This window comes from Gallus gallus, chromosome 9 (assembly GCF_016699485.2).
Source record: "Gallus gallus isolate bGalGal1 chromosome 9, bGalGal1.mat.broiler.GRCg7b, whole genome shotgun sequence".
NCBI classification, from domain to species: Eukaryota; Metazoa; Chordata; class Aves; order Galliformes; family Phasianidae; genus Gallus; species Gallus gallus.
In genome coordinates this window covers 20676821-20704029 of record NC_052540.1, presented here as the reverse complement: position 1 = coordinate 20704029, position 27209 = coordinate 20676821, and the positions used below count along the sequence as shown (strand labels likewise).

General features: G+C 37.9%; 1 protein-coding gene across 7 annotated transcripts in view; it reads right to left on the bottom strand.

The window, feature by feature from the left end:
- Positions 1-690: 690 nt before the first annotated feature.
- BCHE (butyrylcholinesterase) overlaps positions 691-27209 on the bottom strand; it is a 49439-nt gene continuing 22920 nt past the window's right edge. For 5 of the 7 annotated variants that reach the window (XM_046898304.1, XM_040705448.2, NM_001396099.1 and 2 more), the window contains exons 3-4: positions 8306-8472; positions 691-3058 (exon numbers count right to left, since the gene is read on the bottom strand). In XM_046898304.1, coding sequence (XP_046754260.1) covers positions 2931-3058; positions 8306-8472 — 295 coding nt within the window. In that variant the 3' untranslated portion in view covers positions 691-2930. Of the gene's footprint in view, positions 3059-6854; positions 6930-8305; positions 8473-27209 lie in introns of those variants that run through there. The other 2 variants (XM_040705449.2, XM_040705450.2) reach the window with 2 other exon arrangements.

The window sequence follows — 27209 nt, the reverse complement described above, 5'->3', positions numbered from 1 at the left end:
CTTCAGAAAAAACATATAAAATGCAAAAGATAGGGGTTTTAATTAAAGAGATTTCTGCTGGGAAATTTTTTCACTTCAGACCTCTTATGACTATCTACAAAATAGGTGTAAAACGTCTGTGATTTAATCAGTGTGCTGTTCACTTATAAATCCAATGACAACTGATTTAACGCTAACGTTTTTGTTGGCACTGCTGTTCATATTCTTATAATCTTTCAGCAACTCTAGGACTAAATTCAGAATCGTTGCTTCAGATATCAGGAACAGGAAGAAAGGATCAACACTTTTTTTTTCTGGTTTCAAGTAGAAACCTTGATTTCTCGTCTCTTTCAAGCCAAGGAAAAACATAAATTAACACTGCATCTTCAGTGAGGTCAGGTTGAGATGTCTAATATGCAATTTTCTAAAGCAATGGCACCATACCTTCAATTTCTTCAAAATAAAACTCTGTTTGGCCTTTAGTTTTAAGCCACCCACAATGTTTTTCTGAGGCCTTTGTTCCCTTAGCCACTTTTGTACAAGTGCTTAATGCTTTATTTGCTTAAGCGTGGGATATGAGCATAGGGCTAAATGATACATTGATTTCACATGAATGACAAATGGAGATGTAATTTCCCAGCATATGAAAAATACAAAGCTAGCGATACATTCACACAAAGAAAATCAGTAAAGCAACTAGCAAAACAACTCTTCAAAGTGATTTAAGATTTATTTTTCTCTGTTTATCTTTCTTCCCTCCCTTTATTTAAGAACATGTCACAGACATGGTAGAAATACTCCAGAAAGAGCGTCAGTGTTCAAGGAGACCTTAGCCAGACTAGCGCACAGCACACAAAGAGGACACCTTCACAGCAAAATATTTTATAGGCTGCCCTTCCCAAAGATTATTTAAGCATTTTAATTAGCTTTCTTTTCCCCCCAAAGATTAGACTGATTAGATAGATAGTGAAACACAACCACAAAAAAGATATCAAGACAAACGTTGCTTCTAAATATGCTTGGGTGCTATTTCAAGGCTCTCTGTGGCAGATTAGCATCCAGCATCTCTATTAAGCAGACTGTGTAAGTAAAATGGAGAGATCTAAAGCCAGCTCAGTGATGACAGGTGGATTACCCTTGATGGTGTTTCAGTGGTATGAAGAATATCCAGTAAATAGCCAACATGCCACAAAATGATACAGATCTCCATGCTATTATTAATAACAGTAACTATGCTAATGTATGTAGTGAGCCAACTACTTGTGGTACAAACGTAACATGCTGTGTGAAGAATGTTTTTTAATCCTGAATACAGGCAAATTTTAATCAGCCTGCCCAAAAATGACCAGTTTTTTGACTGTTTAGGATGAAGTCTTTTGAAATTCTGTGTTAAAGATGGTTTTCCATAAAATAGCCTAGAAATAACCATGAAAAGGTAAGCCATCTTCAGTAGCAGAGGATGGATTTTCTGCACTTTTTTTTTTGTTCATGTAATGGGGATCCCATCTGGTCAGACTGACAGCCACAAAGAGACCACTCTCAGTTCCTTATCTAGATCTCTTCAGTATATTAAATTTGAGAAGGAATTTTGCAAGAGCTCATAATCACTAGAACAGAAAATAGATGCACTGAAAGGCTATTACTTTTACAGAAAGCTTCAGAATAATTTATTTATGAGATGGGCTGTTGCTTTTACATACTCTTTATGTTTGTCAAATTTTTGACATTTATTCCTCCCAGATGGGCCAGTAAAAGGCAGCTATTTAAGGTGTTATTGAGGCATACAACTTCCAACCTTATCCAGAAGCAGAAAAGTAGGAGGAAGAGCAATCCACAGGATATTTTTAGGACCATCTAATAGATTCATCTCGAGTGGGTAGGAAGCAGTTGAGGAGATGCCTACGTGCATGACAAATGGAGTTCATTTGACCATGCTAAAGATCTGGGTCTTTCCCACCACATCCCAATGTTCTTTTGCAGTGAGGTCCTTCTCAGCCTTCCTTAGCAGGCCTTTAGTGGCTGACATCTGATGAGCCTGACAATGCAAAGGTCAGCATTCTACAGGTTTAAAAGTGAGTCCACCATGTTCCAGTACACATGGGCCTCTCCTTCAACTGCAAGATAACTCAGTGTACAAAATTTCCATAGCTGGAGAGTCACCTTAATTGCAGAGACTTGCGCTGGACAAAGACATTGGGCACCTGAACAGGGAGAGCTGTGAGTTTATGACTTCATGAACCTAGAACTTTCTTACTCCTTGAAAAAATGAGGGTAACAGAAGCACAGGCCTCAGGTTTTCTGGCTTATTTCACTTTTGGACTTGCACAGAGTGATTTAGGCTTTCAGTAGATAGTCTGAATATTCTCCTACTATGGCTTTGTCCTACAGATTTTGCCATATAAAAAAGCAATGATTCAGGCTTTAATGCCTGTCTTAAAACTTTTTGGTCTAACAAGCAAATATTGTTTGGCGTGTCCAGCAAAGTTGTAATCTCTTTATATTTATGTCAATTAAATTATATCTGAAGCAAAGCTTAAGTGCTGTGGCATTGCAGTTAAAGATCAAAAACAATTGTGTTTTGCATAGCAGTACTGTAAAACACTGCCATTTCTGCTAAAAAAAATCCATTTTTTTCTATAACAGATTACATTGCATCTTTGAAGTGAGAATTTAAGCAGCTAGTGTTTATAATATGTACACCATTAATCTTCAGACTTTAATCTCTGTAGTCCTATTTAGCACAGTGAAGCAGTGAAGCTTCAAAGAGTATGGATGTTTTATATTGTTTATTGAGATATGAGGTAAAATATAAATGAAAGATCTGGGGAATCAAAATTATATCCATAATATTTTTTTAATCTGCTTAACGTATTCAATGCTAGCCACGTCAGATAACTACCACTATACTTGCCTTGATCAGTAATAAGAACATACTGGATAGAGTAAACATATTAATTAGAGCCTGCGCATCTCTCCTTCTTGCTGGTGTAATCATTAAATTGATTTTTCCAGTCTGACATGTAATTGTTCCAGCGATGGAATCCTGCTTTCCACTCTCGTTCTGCTTCATCAATATTTCCTGTAAAACATGAAATGGGTTACATTAATCTAAATTTGAATCTCTTTATATGCTAATTGAAAAATAATTCTGATTATCAATGTCATTTGCTCTAAATACATTTCAGGATATTCTCTTGTATCTTTTTCTCGAACTTGGAATGACTGGAAATTCAGGGACAGATCAGGAAGGAAGGACTTATATCATTCAGGCACGCTTCAGGGGAATAAAGATGTTTACGTACAAGATTGTTGCTTGCATAATATTCTGTCCATCAAACATGTCATTTTCAAGCCATCTTTTTGTGAAAACACTGAAATATTAGTTCAGTGTATTCTACAGTGAAGCCTACGTACCCCAAAGAATATGATACGCAATCTGAGGTAGGTAACTTGTAAAGTTACAGTGAAATCACAGCTTTGTTGAAGGCCTCAACAGTCCCACCTTTAGTTCCAATGGATTACAATGGATGACCAGGATTTCACCCTGCTTTGTAATAAATCTGCATGTTTAATTATAGGTGACACAAGTTTGGAGAAGGATACTGTAAAATGTGCATAATGTCAATGTGAAATCAATTTCTTTTTTCTCTTTCATTCTAGCCTATAATGCATTTGCTGACTAATCCTGTATCCCAAGGTAAAATTTACTGCCAAATTTGCTATAGGAATCAAAGCAGAGGGTAAGGATGAGAAGAGTAATAAAAATATATCATTTTACAAGGTTCCTGGAGTATCTTATGGACAGGGATCGCTTCCTCCAGTCCCAAAAGATAATTATAACCCTAGAGAGGGATGAAGTGACCTTGCAGGAACAACACATACAACTACAAAATGAAAGATAAAGCATGCAGGGCTCATTGCATACTGTGGGTCAGCTGCAAAATTTTTCTTAAAGTTTAGAAACCATTGATGATCTATGAATGTCTTTATTCATTTTGCACCTAATTATCTCAGTGTCCCATATTGATGTAGCTTGCATCCAAAAAATGCGGTAATTGTGTTCACTAGATAACAGCTCCATGAGTTCTTTATGCTCTTTTGACTTTATGTTCTTCTGCTGCAATAGAGCATAGGCCCTTTCCCTCCATAAAAACACTCTTTTCCCCCATTTTTTTATGATCTGCCAGCACTGCAAGTTTAACTGGTTATGTGAAAATGAAATACTTTTGTGTTTTACACATCAGTAGAGAAAATATTCTGGAGAGTTCACAGATTCAGAGATTTAGTTTGGAGAAACATCCAGTAATTTGGTTGCTTATCTGCAGTTCAGCTCAACATTTCCAAACCTTTTTGGTCTGGAAATCCAGATGGCAATTTAATGAGACTTTGAAATGAGATTTCCATTACTTTGTTCCAGTGAGACCAGAAATAAAACCAAGATACTTTTTCTTGGGGAGGTTCTGTGCTTCTCGTAGTCAGAAGTGAAATTGTGAACAAATATAGAAAGAAATATTAGAAAGTTAATCAAATTGCTCTCAGTTCATATAAACATAAATAAACTTGGTTACATCAGAGTTCAAAGAAAAGTTAAGATAATTCTAATCTTTTTTTTTTCTGCTGGCCATAGCAGCATTAACCCTGAGAACACTTGTAAATGCTGATAACAATAACAGCATGTTTTGATTACTAAGCTGTGCTGATATGATTCACAGAACTAGAGGAAAAAGACATACACATTGGTTGACTTTTCTGACCCTAGGAACTCATCTCTGCACATTTCTAATTTAAGGAATTATCCAGATTTCAGAGCCAGATTTTCCACATGTGTCAGGTTGGTCATTTGACATGAACCATCACTTGATTATTAGGAGAAGCAAAACTTAAACCTCATTTCTTGTTTTATTCCAGTTCTGAGATTTGTTTATCCAGGCAAAGATTCCATTTATGAATTCAAAAAAAATCTGTTCTTTCTTTAATTAATCAGGTTTAGATGTGTTTGAAGTCTTAATGTGAAGAAAGTGTTTGTGCCCAAAGACATTGGAAAGTGAAATAGCTTTATAATACACACATCTTCAATTAAAATTCACTGGTTGAGAGTATAAATTAGGAGCTGGAGAAAACAGACAATGAGAAATTCAGACTTGCCACCATTATGAATCTAAAAGACAAGAGGGAGAAAGGAAAACACTGAAGTAAGAACTTAGATTCCTATTTGTTTGCTTTTTCAGCGATAAGATTCAACTTGAAGTCACAAGTCAATGCATCCCATTATCACCAACATCAATCTCTTTGAAACAACCACCTATGACTTGGATGAGCTGACAGCTAGAAAGCAGGAAAAAAAAAGATTAAAAAAAAAAAGGATAAAAAAAGATTAGAGAATTCGACTTTACTGATAATTACAGCTCAGATTACTGGGTGCTGCAATTCTCTGGTAGTCAGCTGATAATACAGTGAGGTTATTTTGCTATATGCCATCTTCTACATAGCCTGAGTCTATCGTGATACCAATTAGCCAAATGCAAAGCACAGGGAAGTTTACAGGGAGAAGGAGGGAAATTTCAGGAGGTGGTGAATCATACCTTAATACTCAGAAGGGTACCAGTTTAACAAAGAAAAAAAAAAAAAGGTTGTTTTGATTCTTCAGCAGTGTCAGCACAGACAGCTGGCATTTCTTTCCACATAGGCATACAGCCCTCAATTCAACAGCATTATAGCAAAGTTAAATTTATCTCCATACCATCATTTGTTGCTCTGCTACATGTGCCAACAAAGTGCTAATCTTGAATTTATTTTTGTAGTATTAACATTAAGATTGAGACAAAGGCCATGTAGCTGTTATGACACAGTATAATTAATAAGGGCTGACAAGTTGGAATTATTTTTTCTGTCCTCCTCAACAGCTCATAAATGCTGGTACCTGCAAAACTTCTTGGTTCATCAGCATCATAAACACTAAAACTTTATGCTGCTGTTTCTCTCATGGTGATAGTTTCCACAGAAGATTCCAGAAGGGAGAATATCTACTTCAGTATCTCTGTATTCAATACTTTTTAGCCACATGCTTTGAATATCAATGCTTTAAAAAAAAAAAAAATTAGAACAGTGTATTTGTTTCTGTATATATTTTTCAGGACTTCAGGTTATTATTATCATCATCTTTCAAATAGAAATAGCCCTATCTTGGGGGTGAGTTATTCTAAGAAATATTCTCCCTCTTACCATCCAGGATGCAAACTGCTGCAGCTGGGAAGAATCATGATTACAAAGGTCCACAGATGGCTGCCATAGGTACAATGAGTAGAATTTCCTTTGTCAGCTGTAGGTGATGTTAGTTTTGGCTAATCCACTTTTCTGCATGCATAAGGACCTCTATGGAAATAGGCAACTAATTCTGATGGTGATTTTTCTAAGTCATCACATTTTTAATAGTCTGAATACTCTAAGTATTGTTTTATGGAGTCCAGATGCTGTTGAGAGGTTCATAGCAATCACAGTGATTTTGGTTATTACTACACAAGAGGTTGAACTTTCCTGTCTCTATAGTTAATATCTTTTCAGCATTTGTGTATTTACTTTCTAATATAATATATTTATAGTGGCCACTCTGAGGTTTGATTTCCTTATAGATGATGTATGATGCAATAATATCAAGTGAAACAGAAATGTATGCACTATATGTACTGGACACTAAAATAGTAATGAAACAAATGGAAATCTTGGCTACCTGCAGCTTTCTATAATCTAGAGAAAACAGAGATGTAAATAGCTGGGGCTCAGGATGTGTTAAAGATTGTGTTGAGGAGGTAGAGTCTTACAGAGATGCTTTTATAATTAACATATGGTTGCTCTAAAAGCTTCTTAAGAGTCACTTACTGTTTACTGTCCCTCCAGTGTGTTTCTTTTAGAAGCCGTCATCAGAAAATGTTCTGGTGGTTGTCCTGGTGCTCCTGCCCTCGAATGAAACATTAAATGCTGAATGTTCCTGCTTTATCTTTGGGTGACTGTGAAGGGAGAGTACTCTGCATGCGGTTAGCCCTTTGCAATAGAGCTACCTATGCATGTGTGTAGCAATTGAGTCAAGTTGGAATCGAGAGCCCACATAACACATGTCTAAGTCTGGTGTATCGGCCTACCAACCGAGGCATTTAAACTTGTGTCTTCAGTTATAATCTTACATATTGAAATTGAAGGGGGAGACTTTAAGAAATCTTCCAAAAATAATACAAAAATACTCTAGAGATAGAAAGGCCCAAATTTTCTATGTGGGTGTTACATTAGTGAGTTTTATTTTGTTCCTTCTTAATTTTCTCAACCCTAAACCAGGACATTTGTTTGTTTATATATATTTTTGAACATATCAGATCTTTTTGCCTGATCAAAATACCTAACCACAAAGATAGAGGGGTCTAGAACTGCCTCAGTGAGCCTGCCTTACCCAGTTTGTCATAGAAACCCGCTTGCTCAGGTGCTGGCACACACTTGGACCCAGCAGTGGCATATGGAGAAGGTGTCAAAGGTGTAGCACAACTTATTCAATGATCACTACGTGGTTCACTGACAAGCACATCCAAGTCAAACCCACCATTTGGCACAATTAGAAATTCCCCTGTAACATCTGCAAAATAATTCAGCATGATTGTCTTCTCATCCTAACTGATGCAATCCCACTTTGTCTATCTGAACTAAGCTTGAGCTACAACTTGCAGGAACAATGATGTAACATTTCCTTATCCCTTGTTTTCCTATCATCTTATGTCACATTAAAGTAACTCTGTTTGTCTATTTCAGTAGAAGAACTCATGAAAGAGGCATCAGTTGATGAAGAAATACTTATATGTAGGGAATGTACTGTCCCATAATTCTTTTGGGCGTAGGAGGAGATAGGAAATACAAAATACTATTTCAGAGAAGAGAATTATTACAATACAAAGTATTATGTCATGGTTGCAAGTAGAAACTTAAAATGTTTCTTTGTCAGAACTGTGCAAGACTGAGTAGGGAACATAAATCTAAAAACAGCATTTCTGTTACAGTATTTCAGGGACTGATGGATGTAGATGCATGACAAAACAGCACTACTTAACAATATTTTTCTCTCATTTCTAGATTAGGATCCAGGCACAATGATTCTTTCTTTTTCCTTTCCATAGAGTTGGATGCCCATCACTGCAGCGTGGGTAATTTTATCCAACATCTGAACATCTCACGGAAATAGAGTTACAAATGGAAACATAAAGGCTTAAATTGAATTATCACATTAATGCCAAGCAAACAAGCCTTGCATGAAACAATTTAGATAAAAGTATCTAAAAACCATTTTTACCTGTCATTTCCAGTACTTTGGGGAAAAACATATTCCAGAACCGACACTGCTGAGCACGTAGTTTTGTAAGTATTTCCGAAGCATCAGTATTTAATGTTAAATATTTTTGTTCAGTACTGGTGAAGACTGGCCATCTTGTTCCATTAATCAGGGTCCCATTTGGATTTCTAAATGAGAAAGAGAAATATTACATTTTGAATGAGAATTCATTTAATCACATCACGTAAGATTTTTAGTTTGGTTGTTTTTACTCAACAATTATTTCAACTTAACAATGTTAGTTTGGAATTACTGGAGTACACTTTTTTAAGCAACAGAAAAAAAACTGATTCAAATTCATTTTTTAGAAGTAAAATTATCCATAGATTGCTCTGAAAGTAATGCCTCCTATTTATTTCTATGGAAACTGCGACAGATACAAAGAGCACAATAACACTAGTTGATAGAGCAAATTCTCACTATTTTCCAACACAGCCACCTGCCTTAGTAATGCACTTTTGCCAGTGATAAACAAGAACCTTTAATACGTGCACATAAAAATCTGCACCAATTGGTCATGATCTGTGACCACTATTGCTGTCACAACTGCTGAAATGCACCACCCACCACCTCACTGTGCTCACATCCACTGTTTTGTCTCCAGGAATGTTCAGCAGACATCAATGAATGTCAGCGGGTGTCATTTTTTCCCCACAGTTTTGCTCCATATGCACTACTGTGTCTGATGCCATTTTGTCAGATTGCCCCTCTACTGCCATCTGTCATAAGGCAATAAAATGTAACAGACCAGACAGGCCAGGTTGGATGGGACTTTGAGCAACCTGGTGTAGAGGGAGGTGTCCCTGCCTATAGCACAGGGTTGGAACCAGTTCATCTTAAAGGTCCCTTCCAACCCAAGTCAATGTATGATTCTATGATTGACAGAAAGGTTCAGCCACTACTGCCATACTACTAACAACCACCTCTTGACTGTCTGGACCAATATAACAAAAAAGAAGGGATTACTTTCGGAGCAGCCCTTGTATATATATTTTATTAAAAACATTTGATGAACTGCTCTGCATAAGTGACATGTGTTGAACCTGGAGATACTCACAGAAGCTGTATGTTACTACCAGTGCCTTAAAAGAACAAACAAACTAGTTTGGAAGGTTTGTAATTCATGTTTTAGTTTCAACATCGCAGATCGTTTCAGATAGATAAACTGATTGGACTAACTGGCTCCGAAAAAATGCAAGTAAAGGTTCAAAATCATCTAAATTTTGCATTGGAGCTATAGTTGGAGAAAAAAGAATTATTTCTCATTAAGAAGGAAAAGTCCCACCTTTGACTACACGGAGCTCCACTAAAGGAGTGCCAAATATGAACAATTTCAAATCTTCTGGAAACTGGGAAGAGCTACAGAGCATTTAGATCTTTACAACACAGACTCCGCATGTTAAAGGATCACAGCTGCTAGTATTAAAATAGTTGCGATAAATATTTATAATACAATAGAATTCATAGGGCTCTAGTGACAAACATTAACATTCAAAAGGACAGGCAGATCCAGCTTTCCCCTCCAAAAAGGGCAACACGTAGTATCTATTGGATGGATCTCTACGACTAGAGAAAAAAAGGATTTGAGTGTGTTTAAAAAGAACAAAATGTGAAACATTGCATTAGGGAACAAATGAGACAATATGATATTCCAGAAAAAAAGTGGGTGATCTGTGACTGTTTAAAATACAAATCTGTATTAGCTCTGAAGAGGTTAGAAGACAAATTAAATATTTCTGTGCAAGCAGGAAGACTCATTTTCTTCGCTAGAAGACGATGCCAAGGAATGTTTTTTAGGGCAGAATGATGGTAGCTGATGATCCTTGGCAGGATAAATTAAGAAGCACTAGAAGCTTAGTTAATTTGCTTTTCTTTACTTTACTTTTCACCAAGACTTCCCAGAAGGCAACGGTCAGAGAGGAGTCCAGCATGCATGGATGCCACTTAAGTGCTGCTTGCCACAAGTGAGAACAAGGCATTGGGCGTAGGTGGGAGCAATCTGATCACAAGATTCAGCTGCTGAAATAGTACTGACATCTCTTAGTTCATGCAGAATGAGTCAAACGTTTGCCCCTTGTTTCAACATTCTGCTTTACTCCAGAGTTCATAGCACCAGGTATTGGCCACTTACAGAAACATGATGTTAGCATAAAAGATTCAACGCGCCATTTCCTGGTTGGCTCACTTCTTAACTGATATTTCTTTACTAATTTTGCTCTGATTAACTTATGGCACCCTTTTTAACTGCACATTTATTTGTGACTCGCGAGAACGACAACTTAAGCAGAGCTGACTTGCACTTCATGTCAAGATGGGAACGCTAATAGTGCTGTCAGTATTCATTTAACAGCTTTTATGCTGTGAAATAAATCATGACACTCCGCATTATAATTTGCAGGTGTAGGGGGGATTATACAATGGCTACAGATGTATTTTACTAAAAATTATTGAAAGAACTGTCAGGAGAGTGCAGCATTTTGAAATACATGAGCATGCTGATCATGACATTCTCTCTAATTTCCAGAAAGCTTACTGTTCAAAGGCATGTCCAGTAATTTCCATCTTAGCTTCACTACTGAAAATTTCTGAAGTTAAAAAGCAGTTCCAAGTTACATCAAAACAGAAAGATCACAAGAGTGTAATGTTTAACTGGTAAGAATAAGTTATGATTATGACCATGCAGTCTTACTGCAATTACATTTCATTCCTTCTTGCTAATAACTTCACGATGAGAATTGCACTACACAGAAAAAGCTATAAAATCACATGGTGTCTGGACCAAATTCCAAGTTTAATAATATTCATGTAAAAAATTAAAAGTTACATGAAAATATCTTTACCAAAAGAAAGACGAAACCAATACACTTGTAACAATGGGATAGGTCAATCCTATGGGAAAGACATTACAACAACAGGTGCAATGACAGAAGGACCAACATGACAGAAAGGTACTATAAAGGAAGGGAAGAAGGTTGTTCACCCATATCAGAAGATTCTAGGTTTGCAGGGGAAAGCTTCAGCAAGAAGGGAGCTTCAGAAAAAGATCCTTCCCCAGGGACAATCAGCCCCTAAATGAGGCCTAAAAGAGGTGCAGCCAGGCTCCACCCCTTCTGGTCACACAGTTGAATTGCCTTCACCTGTGCACCCAGGGCTGACCAAGTCCTTTCCCCAGGTGCTCAATCAGTGGTTCAGGCTGTCACTCAGCAGTTACCATACAATCCTGTACGGCCCAAACTGCATCCACGTGTGCTTGGCTGGATGATCTTTGCTGACAGATTAGAACTTCCAGATACTGAATTAATGCTCAGAATTCCTGTGGAAACCTCCGTTCTGTAGACTTTACCAGCTTCTCAGACCTCATAACATTTTGATGCTCTTTCATCTTCTGATACCATTCATTCCTCTCTTTTCAGTACGTTTCACTTTTGGCTACCTCAAGTGCTGTCGGTAGGGCCTGAAAGCACGCCCTGTAGTGCTCGGACCACACTTCTATCATGCATCAACTTTGTTAAACACTAAAAACATCCCTTAGATCTCTGTCCTTAAGCTCTAGCCAGAAAATATCTTCCTTTTGTTCAGAGAAAATACAAGGTTCTTCACAGAATACTTTTAGTGTATTTTCCAAACGCTTATTTTCTATACATTTTTTAACGTGTGCAGGAGCCTTAGGACAATGAAGAAGTGCAATTATTTGAACTGCTCCCAGAGAAGAAATGCAAGAGAAGAAGAAAGGAAACCAAACGTGTTTAAACTTTGATGCAAACAGAATTTATTTCTATAGTTCTTCTATTTTTTTTTTCACTTTTCATATGCCATCAGGTTACAGGCCAGCCTCTTCTCTCTGATATTGACAGCAGCTCACTTATAGTTTCTCATTTGTTTTACAGAGATAAGTGTTTAAGGCAGCCAAACATTTTCTCAATAACTTGAAAAACAGTTTTCAGCAGTTCATCTCTACTGAAGCTGCTCTGATGCACCATCTTTACATATATATGCATCCACTAAAGTTCATAAACTGTATTGTAATCTTTTCATCTGTGGAATTTGCTTTTTTCTTTAATTTACTCTTCCAAAGATCATACTCCACTTTTTTGGGTATTGTATAGCCATAACTGTCAATAGAATTTTATCTTCAGGACTCATTCATAAGAAACATTCCAGATTTGATAGCAGGAGTGAAGAGGGCTTCAAAGGAGATAATTCACTGGAGGTGCCCAGGGCCGTGTTGGACGGGTCCCGAGCAACCAGACCACAGCAGAGGTTGGGGTTGGGTGGGCTTTAAGATCCCTTCCAACCAACCAAAGCCATTCTGTGATTCTATGATCACTTCTGTGTATTTAGTGCTCTTGTTCCAAAACTTCAGAAAAAAAGAAGGCTAATTTATTTCAAATGGAAAATGCAACAACCTGAACACAGTTCTGTTTATCATAATCAAAATGCCAACGTTACCATTCTCATTAATATGATCAATATAGCCTGGAAAACAACACTAGCTCACTGCATATTTATTAATATTTATAGCATTAATTTGATGGTTTATCAAACAAATACACAAAAATTTAATTAATCAACATTTTTTTTTTTTAATTTTCTATTTCACTTTATTTTTGTGAGTGAACTTTTAATAGTTTTCACTCTGCTGTGGCGTGTCCACTTAACAGAGAGCTTCTTTGGTACTGTTACATTATACTTTGTCATCCACAAAGGAAAATCTTCTGTGATACTTCTCTTGGAAAACAGCTGAGACATAATTTAGCTTTATGAAGAGTGTTGCAAACACTGTACCACATGCTGGTTTAGATTGTCCCATGCCTTCATTCTATTCTTATTTAGCTGCTCTGTTTATAACAGGACCTAGTTAGCACCTTGCATGCTTCCCTTGAGAAAACAGCAAAATGTTCATCTATTATTTCATCCATCTAGCACAGATTAATTATACAGACTCAAATTCACTAAGAGATTCAGAGGCTGAAAGAACTCTGCCTCCAGTGCCTGGCAGCCCCTTGCTCCAGCCAGACCTGCCTGGAAGGCCACAAACACACGCTGCTTCTGTCTGGCTGCAGCTACTCATAGAGATGCTGCTCCCTGAGAAGAAGCACATACTAATTTCCCATGAGCAGCTTGTTATTGCTCTTAATTGTCTCTTCAGTAGCTGCTGGTTTTCCTCTGACCCTCTCTGAAAGCAGCTCAGCAAGCTCACTGCCTGCAGCTCACCCTGCAGAAGATATCCCATTCCTCTCTGACCTGCAGAGCAGTGGGAAGGTGGCCCCTCTGTGCACAGCTTACCTCTCTGCTGCTCTCATCAGTGCAGCACCAGTCAACAACACAATGCACAGCAAGGCAATTTCTTTCTCGCTGCCTTCTGCAGGTTATCACCACACTGGCATTCTGCTGGCATGTGTCTCATTAGCTGAACGAGGTGCCTGCTGAGATTAATGAAAGGTTATGATAATGCTGCTGCACCCTCTGCTTCTCCTGTGAGGTAAGAATTGAAATTAAATGGGGACCTGCTCCTGCTAGGTGCAACTTTATTGACTTCACTGGGGCTGTATCTCCGTTGATGCTCACTCTCAATTTTGTCCCCTTTTCTTTTAAACAGTTGGTTTAAAGGGAGGAGAGAATGAATGTGAATCATTTTTATTAGTTTTCATGGCTCCTTGCAGCTATCAGGCAGTGCTGGCAATCAGCTGTTTTTCATGGGATGCCATTTTACTCTGTTACCATGGGCACAGGATAACAGGGAGGGGGAAGCACTTCCCAGCCACCTGGGAACGCAACAGCAGCAGTAATGCTGTCCTTTGCACATTTTCTGCAGCTGCATAACAAAGTCTTTAAGAATTATGGAAATAGTCATTTCAGCATCAAATAAGAACTAGACTGTCATCGCAGGAGCTGCTGAAACCTGCACAGGTGTACCTGAAGTACATCCCAGCAGGACAGCCAGGGCAGCAGCATAGGTTCTCATGCAGCAGCTCAGTCCAGATGTGAAACCTAACAATAATGAATGCAATTGAGTTTTGCACTTGTAGAAATGCATAAGAAAAAGACTTTTTCTGTCTTATAGACTTTGATTGTGTTTTCTTCTAATGTGTTTTCAGGAGGGCAAAAGCGGCTAAGAACACAGGGCAGACAAAATGAATAAGAGAACATCACCTGGGCTATACTGTCAGCTGTTGTTCTCTGAGATTAACGGGTGGGAAGCAGAGTCATGCTGGCAGAAAAAGAGATGCCAATCTCACAAGTGATACCATGGACTAAATTGTAATGATGCCATGAGTAAACATAGCCACTTACTTTAATAAAACTCTGTGTAGATTAATGAAAAACTATAGGATGATAAGAGCCAATGAATAATAGTGTCATACGACAGGCCCCCACCAAAGCTCTGGCCTCCAACTCGTTGCTCCTCAGAGGGATAGGATACGGCAGTGCTTTACTCTTCCTGCAGTACGAAGCCTGACTCCCTCCTGCCCATGCCTCAATCAGTAAGCAATGCCATTGAGGGTATCATACCTTTTGAGGAAAGGCCATGAGATCTGTAGCCTAAAAATAGATCTTAGTTTTCTAACTGATTTATTAATGGCTTTGTTGTGTAGGACATCTCCATTAATCATGACGGCACTAAATGAAACACCCAAACAAATATCTTTAAGTACTTCGCTTAGCATTTGAGCCAAAAGGATGAATCTTTTTTTTTTCAGCCTGGAAGAGAACGTGTTGTTGTTTTCCCTTCATGGGATGGAGCAGTGGTTTGCTGATGGAAGAGCACCCCACGTACCAGGCTGCCTGTGCGGCCAAGGAGCCAGAAGCACCTGTGGCATTAGTCAGGCAAACATCTCCAGAAATCTCATGTAATTTCCAAAGGCCATGATGCATAATATTTATACCTGTATTCATCTTGTCACAAAGCAACCCCTGCCAGGCTAATCACAGCTCTGGGTGGTGGTGCAGTCCCCACAGGGACAGCATAGGCCTGTGTACAGCTTTGCTCCCAAGGTACGACTGGGAGTTTAACAGATATTTCCCAGGCAAATCCTACCAAAAAGAAGATCAAGTACTTGTTGAATCTTCTCCAGCCACCAGGAAATTTGGATTTGTGCTGGTGTCTTCCTACCTTGCTGTTAGTTTCAAATGACTCACTCTCAACTAGACACTGGAGAAGGCCATGGTGTGGAAGACTCAAAATTCTTTACCTGAGGGCAGACCTCACATTCTTGTAACAGAGACAATGAACCTGTTCTGGAGCCTATCCTTAGAGAAGTCAGTAAGAGAGAAGTTCAACAAGGATCTGTAACACCTATAAGAAAAATTCTTAACTTTCAGAACATTTTCCCAAGTCAGCTTATCATTTACTGTACGCTGAAAGGATCTGAAGGACTCCCTGTGCAAAATTGCTATATTATGCCAAAATATCACACTAAAATATACTCCTTAAGGCTTTCCATTGTTAGAAACTGCAAAAGCAAAGACAAGATGACAGAGACATTTTCCTGTGCATTACCTAAGGTTTATGGACTGGCTCATTTAGAATAACAAGACAAGGGAAAGTGCCACTCCTAAATAAGTGAGTTGGAAAGCTGACATTCACAAATACATATATTAGCTTTGATGTCACTTGGTACTTTTGGTACATAATACCACACAACAAGTTACCTTGCTTTTTTTTTTATTTAATTGAGACAGCTCTCCAGGGTATTTCTTGATAAGAGCTCATCACTAACCATCCTATCTATCCTGATGGATTCTCTGTGCAAATGTCCTGACATGCTTAATATTTTATTTTTAAATATCTTCTTAAGGTCTTTATCCTCTCAGAGTAGTGGAAAAGACAAGAACTATCGAATCTATTAACTGAAAAGTCTGAGTGGTGTCATTTATAATAACCAAGCTATAAAAACTTCCATACTGAAAGGTGACAACTCAGACAGGGATATTGTCAGCCTGCAGTTTACTGAGTGATTTGAAAGCATTCACAATTATCTGTTTTATACACTAAGCTTCTCTGAAGCCTCATGGCACTGGCATTCTCAAGACATCAGGCCTGTGCTCCTCTGGCACTAAGAAGAAGTGGAGTTTAGAAAATAAATAACAATCATGTTTAAAAGCACCAATTTTTTTTAACTAGAATGTGATTCTTGCAAGAAAACTGTAACCAGCTTCTGAAAACCTGAAGTAATTAAAACTTTCTTGTTTGCTTGCTCCTTAATGGGACATAAAAATCATTAGTTGTGATCCTGTGATCATTGAGCCTTACTCAGATTTCCATGGTACTGAATGAAAGTACTCAAGTGATTAAGTACTACAAGTATGAGAGAGATTGCAGAGTTGAATGCTCCAAATTACTTTTCTTAAGCAGTTGTTGATGGAAAGTTCATTATTTTTTGTTGTTCTGGCTCACAGATTACAAAGACGTGCTCATTATTTAATGACCATAAAGTGCCTCTGAGTCCTTGCTAAAGGAAACTGCTTTGCAAGTTATACTGAAGATAAACATTATTTCTTGAGCTGATCCTTGAAGAAACGTGTAGGATCCAGCTGGCATACTTTTTAACTGACAGAAACTGGAGAAGGACCTTGCAACTAGGCTTTCTTACGTCTTCACAGGCTAAATAAAGCACAGGATATTCCTTCCAGATTCCAGCTTGGTGACAGCCGTGGTGTGTTTAAGTGTCTTAGACTATAATTTAACATGGTATGTGTTATCATAAATGATATCAGTTTCAGGAAATGAAGTAACAGGCTGTTGCTTCTTTTTTGGTCTTATTGTTTTCTGCTGAAAACTGATTCATGACGAGTTCATCAAGTTGAAACGATTCTTGCTTGTGCACGTCTTGGTACTTATTCATGAATTCCTGCTACATAGAAAGGATTAACACGGAAGGTCTTAAGGTATTGACCATAAATAATACAGTATTTGAGAAATTTAGATCCGAATGTTCTGTCTTAGCAACTTGGACATGCTTGCAATGCATTTAAGAGCTCAGTGCCTCAGATCCCTGGCTCCAGGATCAGAGTTTGCTCTAGTATCAGGAGCAATAATGAGCCAGGTCAGCCAACCAAATACCCAGCAGTGTATTTCCAACCTCCTGGGTCCACGCTGGAACCCTTGCACTTAGGTTTCCTGAATTGTGAAAATGTTCCAGCAAAGCTTGGTGCTATACCAAGTACTATATTCTTTCTGTTTAACATACCTTGCATCTGATTTGTTATTTTCATTGGTGTTTGAAGAGCAGTCCAACACTTTCTGAAGTGAATCAGTAATCCAAATCCAAACAAATGGGGCAGGTTATTTGACTTCAGAAAGCTTTGGATCACGACCCAGCTGGAGAAATACCTGCAGCTATTTACAGAAAAAGCTTCTCTCCTTCTGGACAGAATTCACTTGGATGATTTCACACATCTCCGGAACTCAAGGTTGTAGTGTGAACATTCACAGTTCATATTTAAGTCATTTTTGAATAGACAAAAGAAAGTCTGACTATGGTTTAAGACTTTTTCATTCTAAAGGAATTCTTTAAACTTTTTTTTTTTTTTTTGTGGAATGCTCCTGCAAAGTATTTTCTAAGACCCTTATGACCTTACGTACAATACCGATTTCAGTTTTCAAGGACTACTTTTCTAAGATGCTATTTTTTGATACTCGGCAGAAAATCAAATGGAATGATAACTTTTAGTCTTACTTGTAGAAGCTGAAGAGGAGGGCTATTTGGAAATGAAATAAGGTACTGAATCTTATTGGGACTATGAAAGTGGAAGTCATTTCCACAGAAGGTAAGTAAAAGAATAAATAGACAGGAACTGACACAGCATTTACCCTTCCAGTCATCCACTGAAACTCACTTATCTCCCTTACAAGCACACTTTTTCTCATGGCCTGGGAAAATCTGCACTTACATAGTATTTTGACCAGAATTGTTCCCTGGAAACATCTAAAGAGAGTGTGTAAAAGGAGAGAAAATTGTTTTATTTCCATGGAACTATTAATACTGTGTTTTAAATTTCCAGTGGCTTTAGTAAAAATTATCAATCCTGTTGGTTGTGAGAAAGAGTAAATACTATATTCATATGTATATGGTTGCTGTTTCAATCTCTCACTTTCTCTGCCATTAACAGAGCTTGTTCACAGACACTCAGAAATTGTTAGATAAATGGATGCAGTGCTTTCCTTATCCCTATAGACCAAATTTTCAAGACTGGCTGAGTAATGGATGCTATACTATGATGTAATATTTGAGATTTGTTTTCAATTGTAATTGCCCTAATCATGTTTTCTTTTCAAGATGGATACTTCACATAGTTCTGAACCAAATAAAATCATCTAGATGCATTGTGTCATGATGGACTTGATCACAGCAACATTTTTCTTGATGTTTTCCTCTACTACTGCTGCTTTATTTCTGTTGGTAGGAAGACCAAAAGCTACAAACTTCAACTGCCATGATTGTAATTATTTCCTTATCGCTGTTATAAATCCTCTGTGGGTTTGACATCTGTAAGTTCAGATCATACATATTTTTACATTAAACACATTAAAATTATGTCCCAGCATTACAACATCCTCTGAATATGATTTAAACTCCATCCTGGAACAAAGAAAGAGATCTCCAAATAGAAACTTTAGAACTGAGAATCATGAAAATCACTATCTCAAGAAGAAATAGTATGTGAAGAGGGGTGGATATTTGAGCCTGTTTGAAGTCCTTATTTGACAAAATTAAGAGGGCTTTTGTGGAAATTATAGTATGCACACTACATCATACCTAGGAAAAAAAAATCATTTAAAACTCTAAGCATTTCCAGTTATATAGAAAATTCACTTGGAGGCTACTGCTTGAGAATACCATGATGAATAAATACCGTTCATGAGAGACAGATACTCTAAACATCATTAGTTAAAATAAAAATCACAGTATTTGAACAGCAGCTCCAATAGAATACAAGATCTCCCTGGTGTAAGTTTGAGGCAACAATCCATAGAGTTTGTACTCTGTGAAATTAGGAAATAGTCATATTTTCCCTGAAGGAAAGGTAAAGAACATGGGTCAAGGCCAGGGACGTCTGGGAAAGAAGATGATAGCAGCAGCTTTTAATTTTATATCTGCGGTAGAGTATAATTTTTTAACATCACTAACTGTAAGCATGAAATGTCTCATTTCTACTTATGCAGCTCATAGACCTGTGAGGACAGAATCTCAAAAATCCCGTGACTAAATTGCTAACTACATTTACTCACAACTGACTTCTCTTGCAGTTGATGGAAAAAAAAATTAAACATCATATTGAGCTACCTTTGAAAATACAGTTAGGTAACCTCTGCTGCTCCTCATTTCCTCTTTTCTCCCCTTTGCCACTTCCCTGAAACAAGCCAATCTCCAGTCTTGGGTAGTAAATTAAAATTTGTACCACACGGTTTCCATTCCTTGTGAGAAACTCCTTAGTAGGACTTCAGATTAATGTTCCAGAATCAACAGGAAAAATGGGGTTTGCAGACCTTTTAAACTCCAATTTCTGTCTTTTGATGATGAAACAAGGACTAAGCTGCAGAAATGCCACATGGAAGAAGAGCATCCCTAAAAAGAGGATTAACTGCGTGCAAACACTAATTAGAACTTCAAAGTGACTTTTGCTACCATGTCTTTACATGTTTGTAGTTATGATTTAGGGAAAGTAATCCCTAATTCTAGATTATCTCTGAATTATATTGTTCTTATATGCAAACCCTCTTTACATATCATTTGTAACAGGTTAATGCATGCATTTCACTGTTCACAGATACTTTCACCTAAAAATACCTCTTCGCAAGTATCTGAGACATTTTTTCTTTTATCTTTTCATCTTTTTTTTTTATGTTCTTTCTCTCTTCTTTATGTCTTTTCTTGTTCACCTAGCCTCTTGCAACTGTTAGCATCTCCCTCTCATCTTCCCATCTTCAATACTTATATGCGCTACATCAAACGCTAAATGATTTCCATCCAGGCTTTTTATTCTTATCCCCAAGTTTAGGGTAGGAAACATACCATGATTTTATCTTAACTCTTGGAAGGGTTGTATCTCTTTACCTCTCTCTCTTCCCCAAAACATACCTAGGTAGGCTTCCTGCAGGGTTTGGGTACAATGGGGAAGCATGTATGGTATGGGTTTCTCTACATATCTCTTAGTCACAAGAGTAGGAAAGAGTTGCATCCAAGACATTTCCCCCTCCTCTTGCACATGGTCAGCCAAAGGCAGCATAGCTCTACAAAGACCCACCTCAAAGAGATCCTCTGTAATCTTCTCTTCTGCGTGTGCATGTGTGTTTGCATGTTTCTGCCTACATCTCCAGATGCAGGGGGTTCACCTTCTTCACTTCCAGCACTGTGGATTATCACTGGTGATTTTGATCCTGCAGACTTCAGCAGTATTTCAAAGGTATTTGCAGTCTTTTCAAGCTGCAATTATCACTGCGGTAACTGAGCACATGCCAAAACTGACTTATTGTCCCCACAATTTAACATGGAGTTAGAGAGCTAAGTTAGAAATCATTTTAGGAGCAAAGAACAGAGTCTCAGATGGACAAAAGTATTCAGGTGCTTAATTCCAAAAGAAGTCAGGTTAGAAAAACCCAAACTAATACAGCTTTCTGTGCAAAGCAGAAAAGGTTATAGCAGAACTTTTTTTTTTTTTTTTTTTTTTTTTTTTAATTGAAATCCGCTGATTTAATCATGAAGCTTTTTAGTTCTTCTATCAGCAGGAAGAGATTCTTTACCCACTGCTCCTTTCCTGGCAATTGCATTAGAGCTCACTCTCTTCTGTAAAGCATTGCCAATGCTATACTCAAAGCAAAGCTTTGCATTATAGTTTTAGGTTTTAGTTTTATGTCTCGTTCAATTACTCCTACAATATTTGGACATTTCCTTAATAGATGTTCTCATCTCATGTTTGGAAATAATGATTTGACTCATCTTTTGCAGAGAACAAAATCTGTATGGATAGAATTGCATTTGCTGCACATATGAAAAGCAACAAGACATCTTCTTGTAATTTTGCAGTATTTGCAATATTAAGCCAATCTAAACAATTTGTATCCCAGGCCTCTTTTCAGAAGATGACTGAATCAAATATTCCCGTTTTCAGTTTTGAAATTCAATGACAGCTTGTCAGCTTGCAAGCCAGAAACAGAGACGACTGCCAAGAGTGTCTAGTTACTGATTTTTTTTTCATGATGCACTATTTTCAAATCTATTATTTTGCTCGTTTCCATTACAGCTTCTGAATACGAGAGCACTTATGGACTTTGGAGAGATGATGAGCCACTTTTAAGTGCTCCAGAAATGAATGGTGGAGAAATAGGTATAGTGGACAATAAATTTCCTAAAATTAGACCATTTTTACACATTTACATGTTTTCCACAGTATTTTTTCATGTCTCACACATGATTCCCATCACACAGAATGTGAGAATGCATGCACTCCTTTGGGTCAAAATTACAGCTTTGCTTTTCACCAACATGGGGAATGGAAGATTTTCCTATCACCAGATGGCTCAGTGGCATGTAAACCTTCTTAGTTACTGAAATATTAAAAAAACTTAAAGTGGATGGAGGGTTTATTTTATCTTTTTTTCTTTTCCCAGTATATTCTTCCCTTTCCATACGTAGATGATATAGGTCCCCAGTTCAGTCTCTTGTCTGGACTCTATATGAGGCTGTTGTTTTGGTTCTCACTGCTCTGAAACTACTATCTATAAACATGCTGTGATAAGTTGGTAACAAAAGCACTGAAATTTATTATATGTCTACCAGTGGAACATCAGGGAAAGGCAATAATAACCAGGCAAAGTGCTTCAGAGCTTTAGTGGGACAATCAAAGCCTCACAAATTCCCTTAAAACATAGGAGGAAATATTTCAAAGGCTTCACTTTATAGAAAAAGCTGCAAAGATTTGTTTCAACAGTTGTAAAACTGGCAGTGGGACAAGTTTTGCCAGTTTCCTTTTATCCAAAACATTTTTCACAAAGCCTTAAAAAATATTATCTCTGTACATTCCATTATAGTCTTGAGTTCTCATCTCATCTGATTTGTCTATCTCCTTGTCAGTTTACGTCACTTATATCTAAAAAATACAGTTACCAAATCTAATGAAAAAAGTAATGCAAAAAGCATAACCTAGCAACCACTGATTTGGGATGCCATATATTTTTTCATGATAAATAAAACTTCCTCTTACTGGAGTTAGTGGAGCATTCTGCTGGTCATGACTGATAGAACCTGTTAGTGTCACTTGCTCACTTTCAAAAGCTTTCTCCAGAACATCAAAAGTGCAGCAAAGAAAAGAATTTTAGAAGTATCTCAAAATAAAAATTTAAATTTATATCTATCGCTGTGAAATTCACTTAAAATCGAGTATGCTGGGAAGCATTCAGAAGGCCAACTATGATAAACTAACCGACTGTTACAATGAACTTCACCTATATACAAACGTGATTACACTGAATCACCCCCTTCCATATAGCATCAACATCACACTTCCGTTTTCATTTGAATACAATTTGGCCACGTTTCTTTGTCTATCCAAATTTGATGATGTTTGGATTTCTATCTAATTTTATTAAGACTACTAATTGATGTTAATCTGCTGATAGTCTTAAACACAAGAATCAGATGAGGAGATCCCAGGTGGGGGGAAAAGGAATAATCTTAAACCCATATTTAAATCAAGGCAATTGATTTTGGAATCCATTCTTTCTCATAATATAAATATTATATTATACTTGATTTTTTTTTTTTAGAAAGCATCAGCAATAACTCTCTTCTCTCCACATCTGAGATTTCTGAGGGAGCAATGACAGCGTTATTCTCTCAAGGCTCGAACATATGCCAAGAAAAAGCGTTGGATGATATGGTAGCAACACTAAGGAAAGGCTGGGATTATCAAGTGAACTTGCTTGATACTGAAAGTACAGTCGGTAAAAACCGCACTGATTTTGAAACAGCAGGAACACCTATGCCTTAGAGCTTTTGGCATCCAACCCCAAGAATTAATTGGCAGTTTGGTAATCTTTGACCTCCACTGCATTTTAAGGGACATCAGCATCCACCCCACACCTGGTGGCACTCTGATCAGCTCTCACAGAATAGATTGTTCACTGGAACCATGCTCTTCTAAACACCACAAATCAGAGCATGGTATTTTTCTCTGCACCTAGCACACACCTGCAGAATCTAACAGCTAACCTGCTCCACTGATTACTTAGATCTGCTCTTGGAATAAATCACAAGCATGTTTCTGAGAAGGAATGCCGGGAATGTAAAGCTGAAGGGGAAGATACCCACAGAGCAGTCTGCCTCGCCACAACTCTGCGGTGGGTGCCCATCTATGTCTACCTGACAGCATCAGGGGTAGCAGTAGTTAGAAATAATCCTAAGGGCTGAGTCTAAATGTCACTACCAGAATCTCATGGGCCTCCCAGTCTGTCCCTTCTTCCAGTATTTCTGAGAAATAGAAACTGCTCCTGGACAGACGTCAGATCTTTTCATCTGACCATTTTTAATCCAGTTGCTTGAGTGAAAAACAGATATTGTTTGGGTCAAAGTCTGGGCTTGTAGATTCCTCATGAGAAACACAGAGCCAGGGGCAATCCATAGTGAGCTGCTGAGCTAGAGGTGAGCTGAGCTGGGCCCTCCCAGTCAGAAAGCACCAGGATAAAACTGACTTTTACCAGTTCACATTAACTCTATCTCATCTCCTTTCTTCTACAGGCTGTTCTTCCCTCTCTTATACATTTGAACTTCTGCATATTAGCATATTAGGTCAACCACCCTCATTAAGACTTGTGCTATATGCTATTTCTGATTTTCATCTTTTTTGCTCATCTTTTCCTCATCTACTGGAGACATGAATAGTAATTTTTTCCCCAGATATTTGTCCTTTGATCATGCCAGAGTTGACTATAAACATTATGTCAAATGGGGCTTCCCCAGTTCTATATAAATATTTACTGTGTTTTCCCAGCACCTTTGAACACAACAATCAGCTATTATTGCTGGAGTCACTAACAATTTTTATTCCCTCACTACTTTTACACTATGAATATTAAACTTAATACAACTGCAGTCTTGATGATGAGAAAAGTGGCACATAAAAGGTTAATAGTGACCAGAGCATTTACTGGTACATAAATTGCATGAGTGTATTGTTGACCCTAATCCTGATGGTTTTTTATACTTGTACTGGAAGCAGAGGGAGGGATTATTTGCTGTGGAAACCATTTGAAATTTGATCTGTAGGCTAATCTAATTACAGTGCTAATGATAATCAGACGAGATGTCTGGACTGATGGCTAAGTCTGCTGTGAACTTAAACTTCAGTGAACTTAATTTTAGCCAGCAACAGCAACAAGGATTGTATACTCTATTTTGCACAGCGGGTAATTGAATTTTATATACGTATGAACATATATCATAGAATCACAGAATCATTTGAGTTGGAAGGGACTCTTAAAGGTCATCCAATCCAATTCCGTTGCAATGAACAGAGACAAGCACAGCTCAATCAGGTACTCAGACCCTGTCCAGTCTGATCTTGACAGAGATGTAAACATTGTTCTGCAATATCTTGTGTAGACCTAAATTTCTCTTCTGCTAATAAATGATTCTGCTAAATGGAAAAATCTACTGGCTTTGGATGGCTGATATCAGATCCTTGTTGCAGCATGTAATAAGGAGTCTTTGCCCTTCAATGAGGACCTAAGTGACCCCAGCATCAAAGCAGTGCTGTCATACCATGTCTCCACAGTGAGGGAGTTGTTACCAATTTTTGCCTGACCTCATCATGCAGACTTCATCTTGGGAATCTATCACATGCATTCTGGTATTGATAAATCAAGCACACAGCTCATTTCCAAAACGTGTGCCCCTGCTGGATGCATTTCTCTGCATTAGCCCTTCACTCAGAATTCATAGGGAGTGGTGCCTTAAGGCTCCAAAAGGGGAGGGAAGCAGGAAGAGCTTTTAGTTTAAATTCTGTCATTTAATTTTGGTAGAATAAAATCGATATCAAAATATTATGCTTTTGATGAGTATATTCAACTGTACGGTCATTAATCTGAGTTAAAATGCTCATAACTTACAGTAAATACATATATATACATATATATATATTTCAAGATCCAATACATAAATGAGATAGAACTTGTTAATATAATTACTACTTCTACATAAAACTATGTCCTCTGGAAAACAAACAAATAAACCACCATGTCATAAGTGAATCTGTTTAAAAAAGGCTTGCATATAAAAATAAACTGTTAGTTCACCTCAGAGTGTAACCTAAAGGGGCTACAAGGGGCTGCAGCAGCTGGGCTGCCCTCAGGCTGGTGCCAGCCAGGAAACACAGTGGTTTTGGAGCTGAATCAGAGCCAGCACAGAAGGGAGGACTGTGGGTTTGGGGCAGATCAATTAACCATCATGCCTGGGCACGCAGCAACTCCTAGCATAACAGCATGGTCAATGCAAATAACACTTCCCTTGGATGAGTAAACAGGGGAATATCGGGTTGAAATAGAAGACAGATGACACCTGTAATTAGGACTCATTGGGGATGACAGTGTTTAATTCTAACAAGGAATGTTCCAACAAGGTGTTGATGAATCACAGTTCCAGAGGAGAGGCACAGTTATTATTCAAGACTTGGAAAAAAATGTGTAACAGTGAAAAACTCGAGAGTATAACCTGTTTTGTTCAACAAGAAAAAGGATTAAGGGTTATTTGAATAGAGCCTAGAATTCTCTCTGCTTGGAACACAAACTGCAATACAAATCTCAGAAACTGCCAAACAAAATTTAGCATCTGAGAAGTGAAGAACTGGAATAGGCACGTTCCGATCAGACAGAAGTTCTCTTTATAGCTTAACTGTATTAAGTGAGAAGAACCTGCCAATGTTTGTGCTCAATTTTCCATCACTGGAAATGCTGAAATCCTACCTATGTTTTGTTTTATGTACAAGATTGCATGGACTGAATGAGCACTACAGTCTCTTCTGATGTCAAATCTCATAAGAAAAATAATTAGATGCTGTTCTAAAATTCATTCTGTCTTTCCAAATCTACATGCACTTCATGAATAAAAAGAAAGGTCTGCCATGACATACAGAATCACAGAATGGTCTGGGTTGGAAGAGACCTCAAGGATCATGAATCTCCAACCGCCCCACCACAGGCAGGGTCAACAACCTCCACATTTAATACCAGATCAGGCTGCCCAGGGCCCCATCCAACCTGGCCTTGAACACCTCCAGGAATGGGGTATCCACACCCTCTCTGGGCAGCCTGTTCCAGCACCTCACCACTCTCATAGTAAAGAACTGCAAGACAGGATTTTAAAAAACAAACATTTTAAAAACACAAAGTAAGCATTTGATTCTATATTTTCACAAGCACAGGCTTCTACACACATAATTAGGAGAAAGTGCAAACTGAGCATCTGAGAACACAAGATAGCTCCCTCATTGCACGAGGCTTGCAGCCTTGAGACCAATTGTACACGGTTCTGGTAGCGGCTGTTTTTCTTACTCCTCTGAAATGTTTTCATTCCAAACTTGATAGTACATTGAGAGAGTCCCAGGATGCCACCGTGCAGAGCAAGAGCTGTCTCACTCTTCTCTTGGACACCAGATAAATAGACTGAATGAAGGGCTATATTTAATCCATTTCAAACATCCAAATGAAATATGTTTATTTGCTTCTTATGCAGGCTAGTACGTATTTCATTTAAGGATGAGCCTAATGGAAATAGCAAGTGATTTGTTACCGTCTTCAGTGAAAGTCAGGATTATACTTACAGTGCAGATGGGAACATAAAGCTTTCTGAAAAGAACATCCAGCAAACTG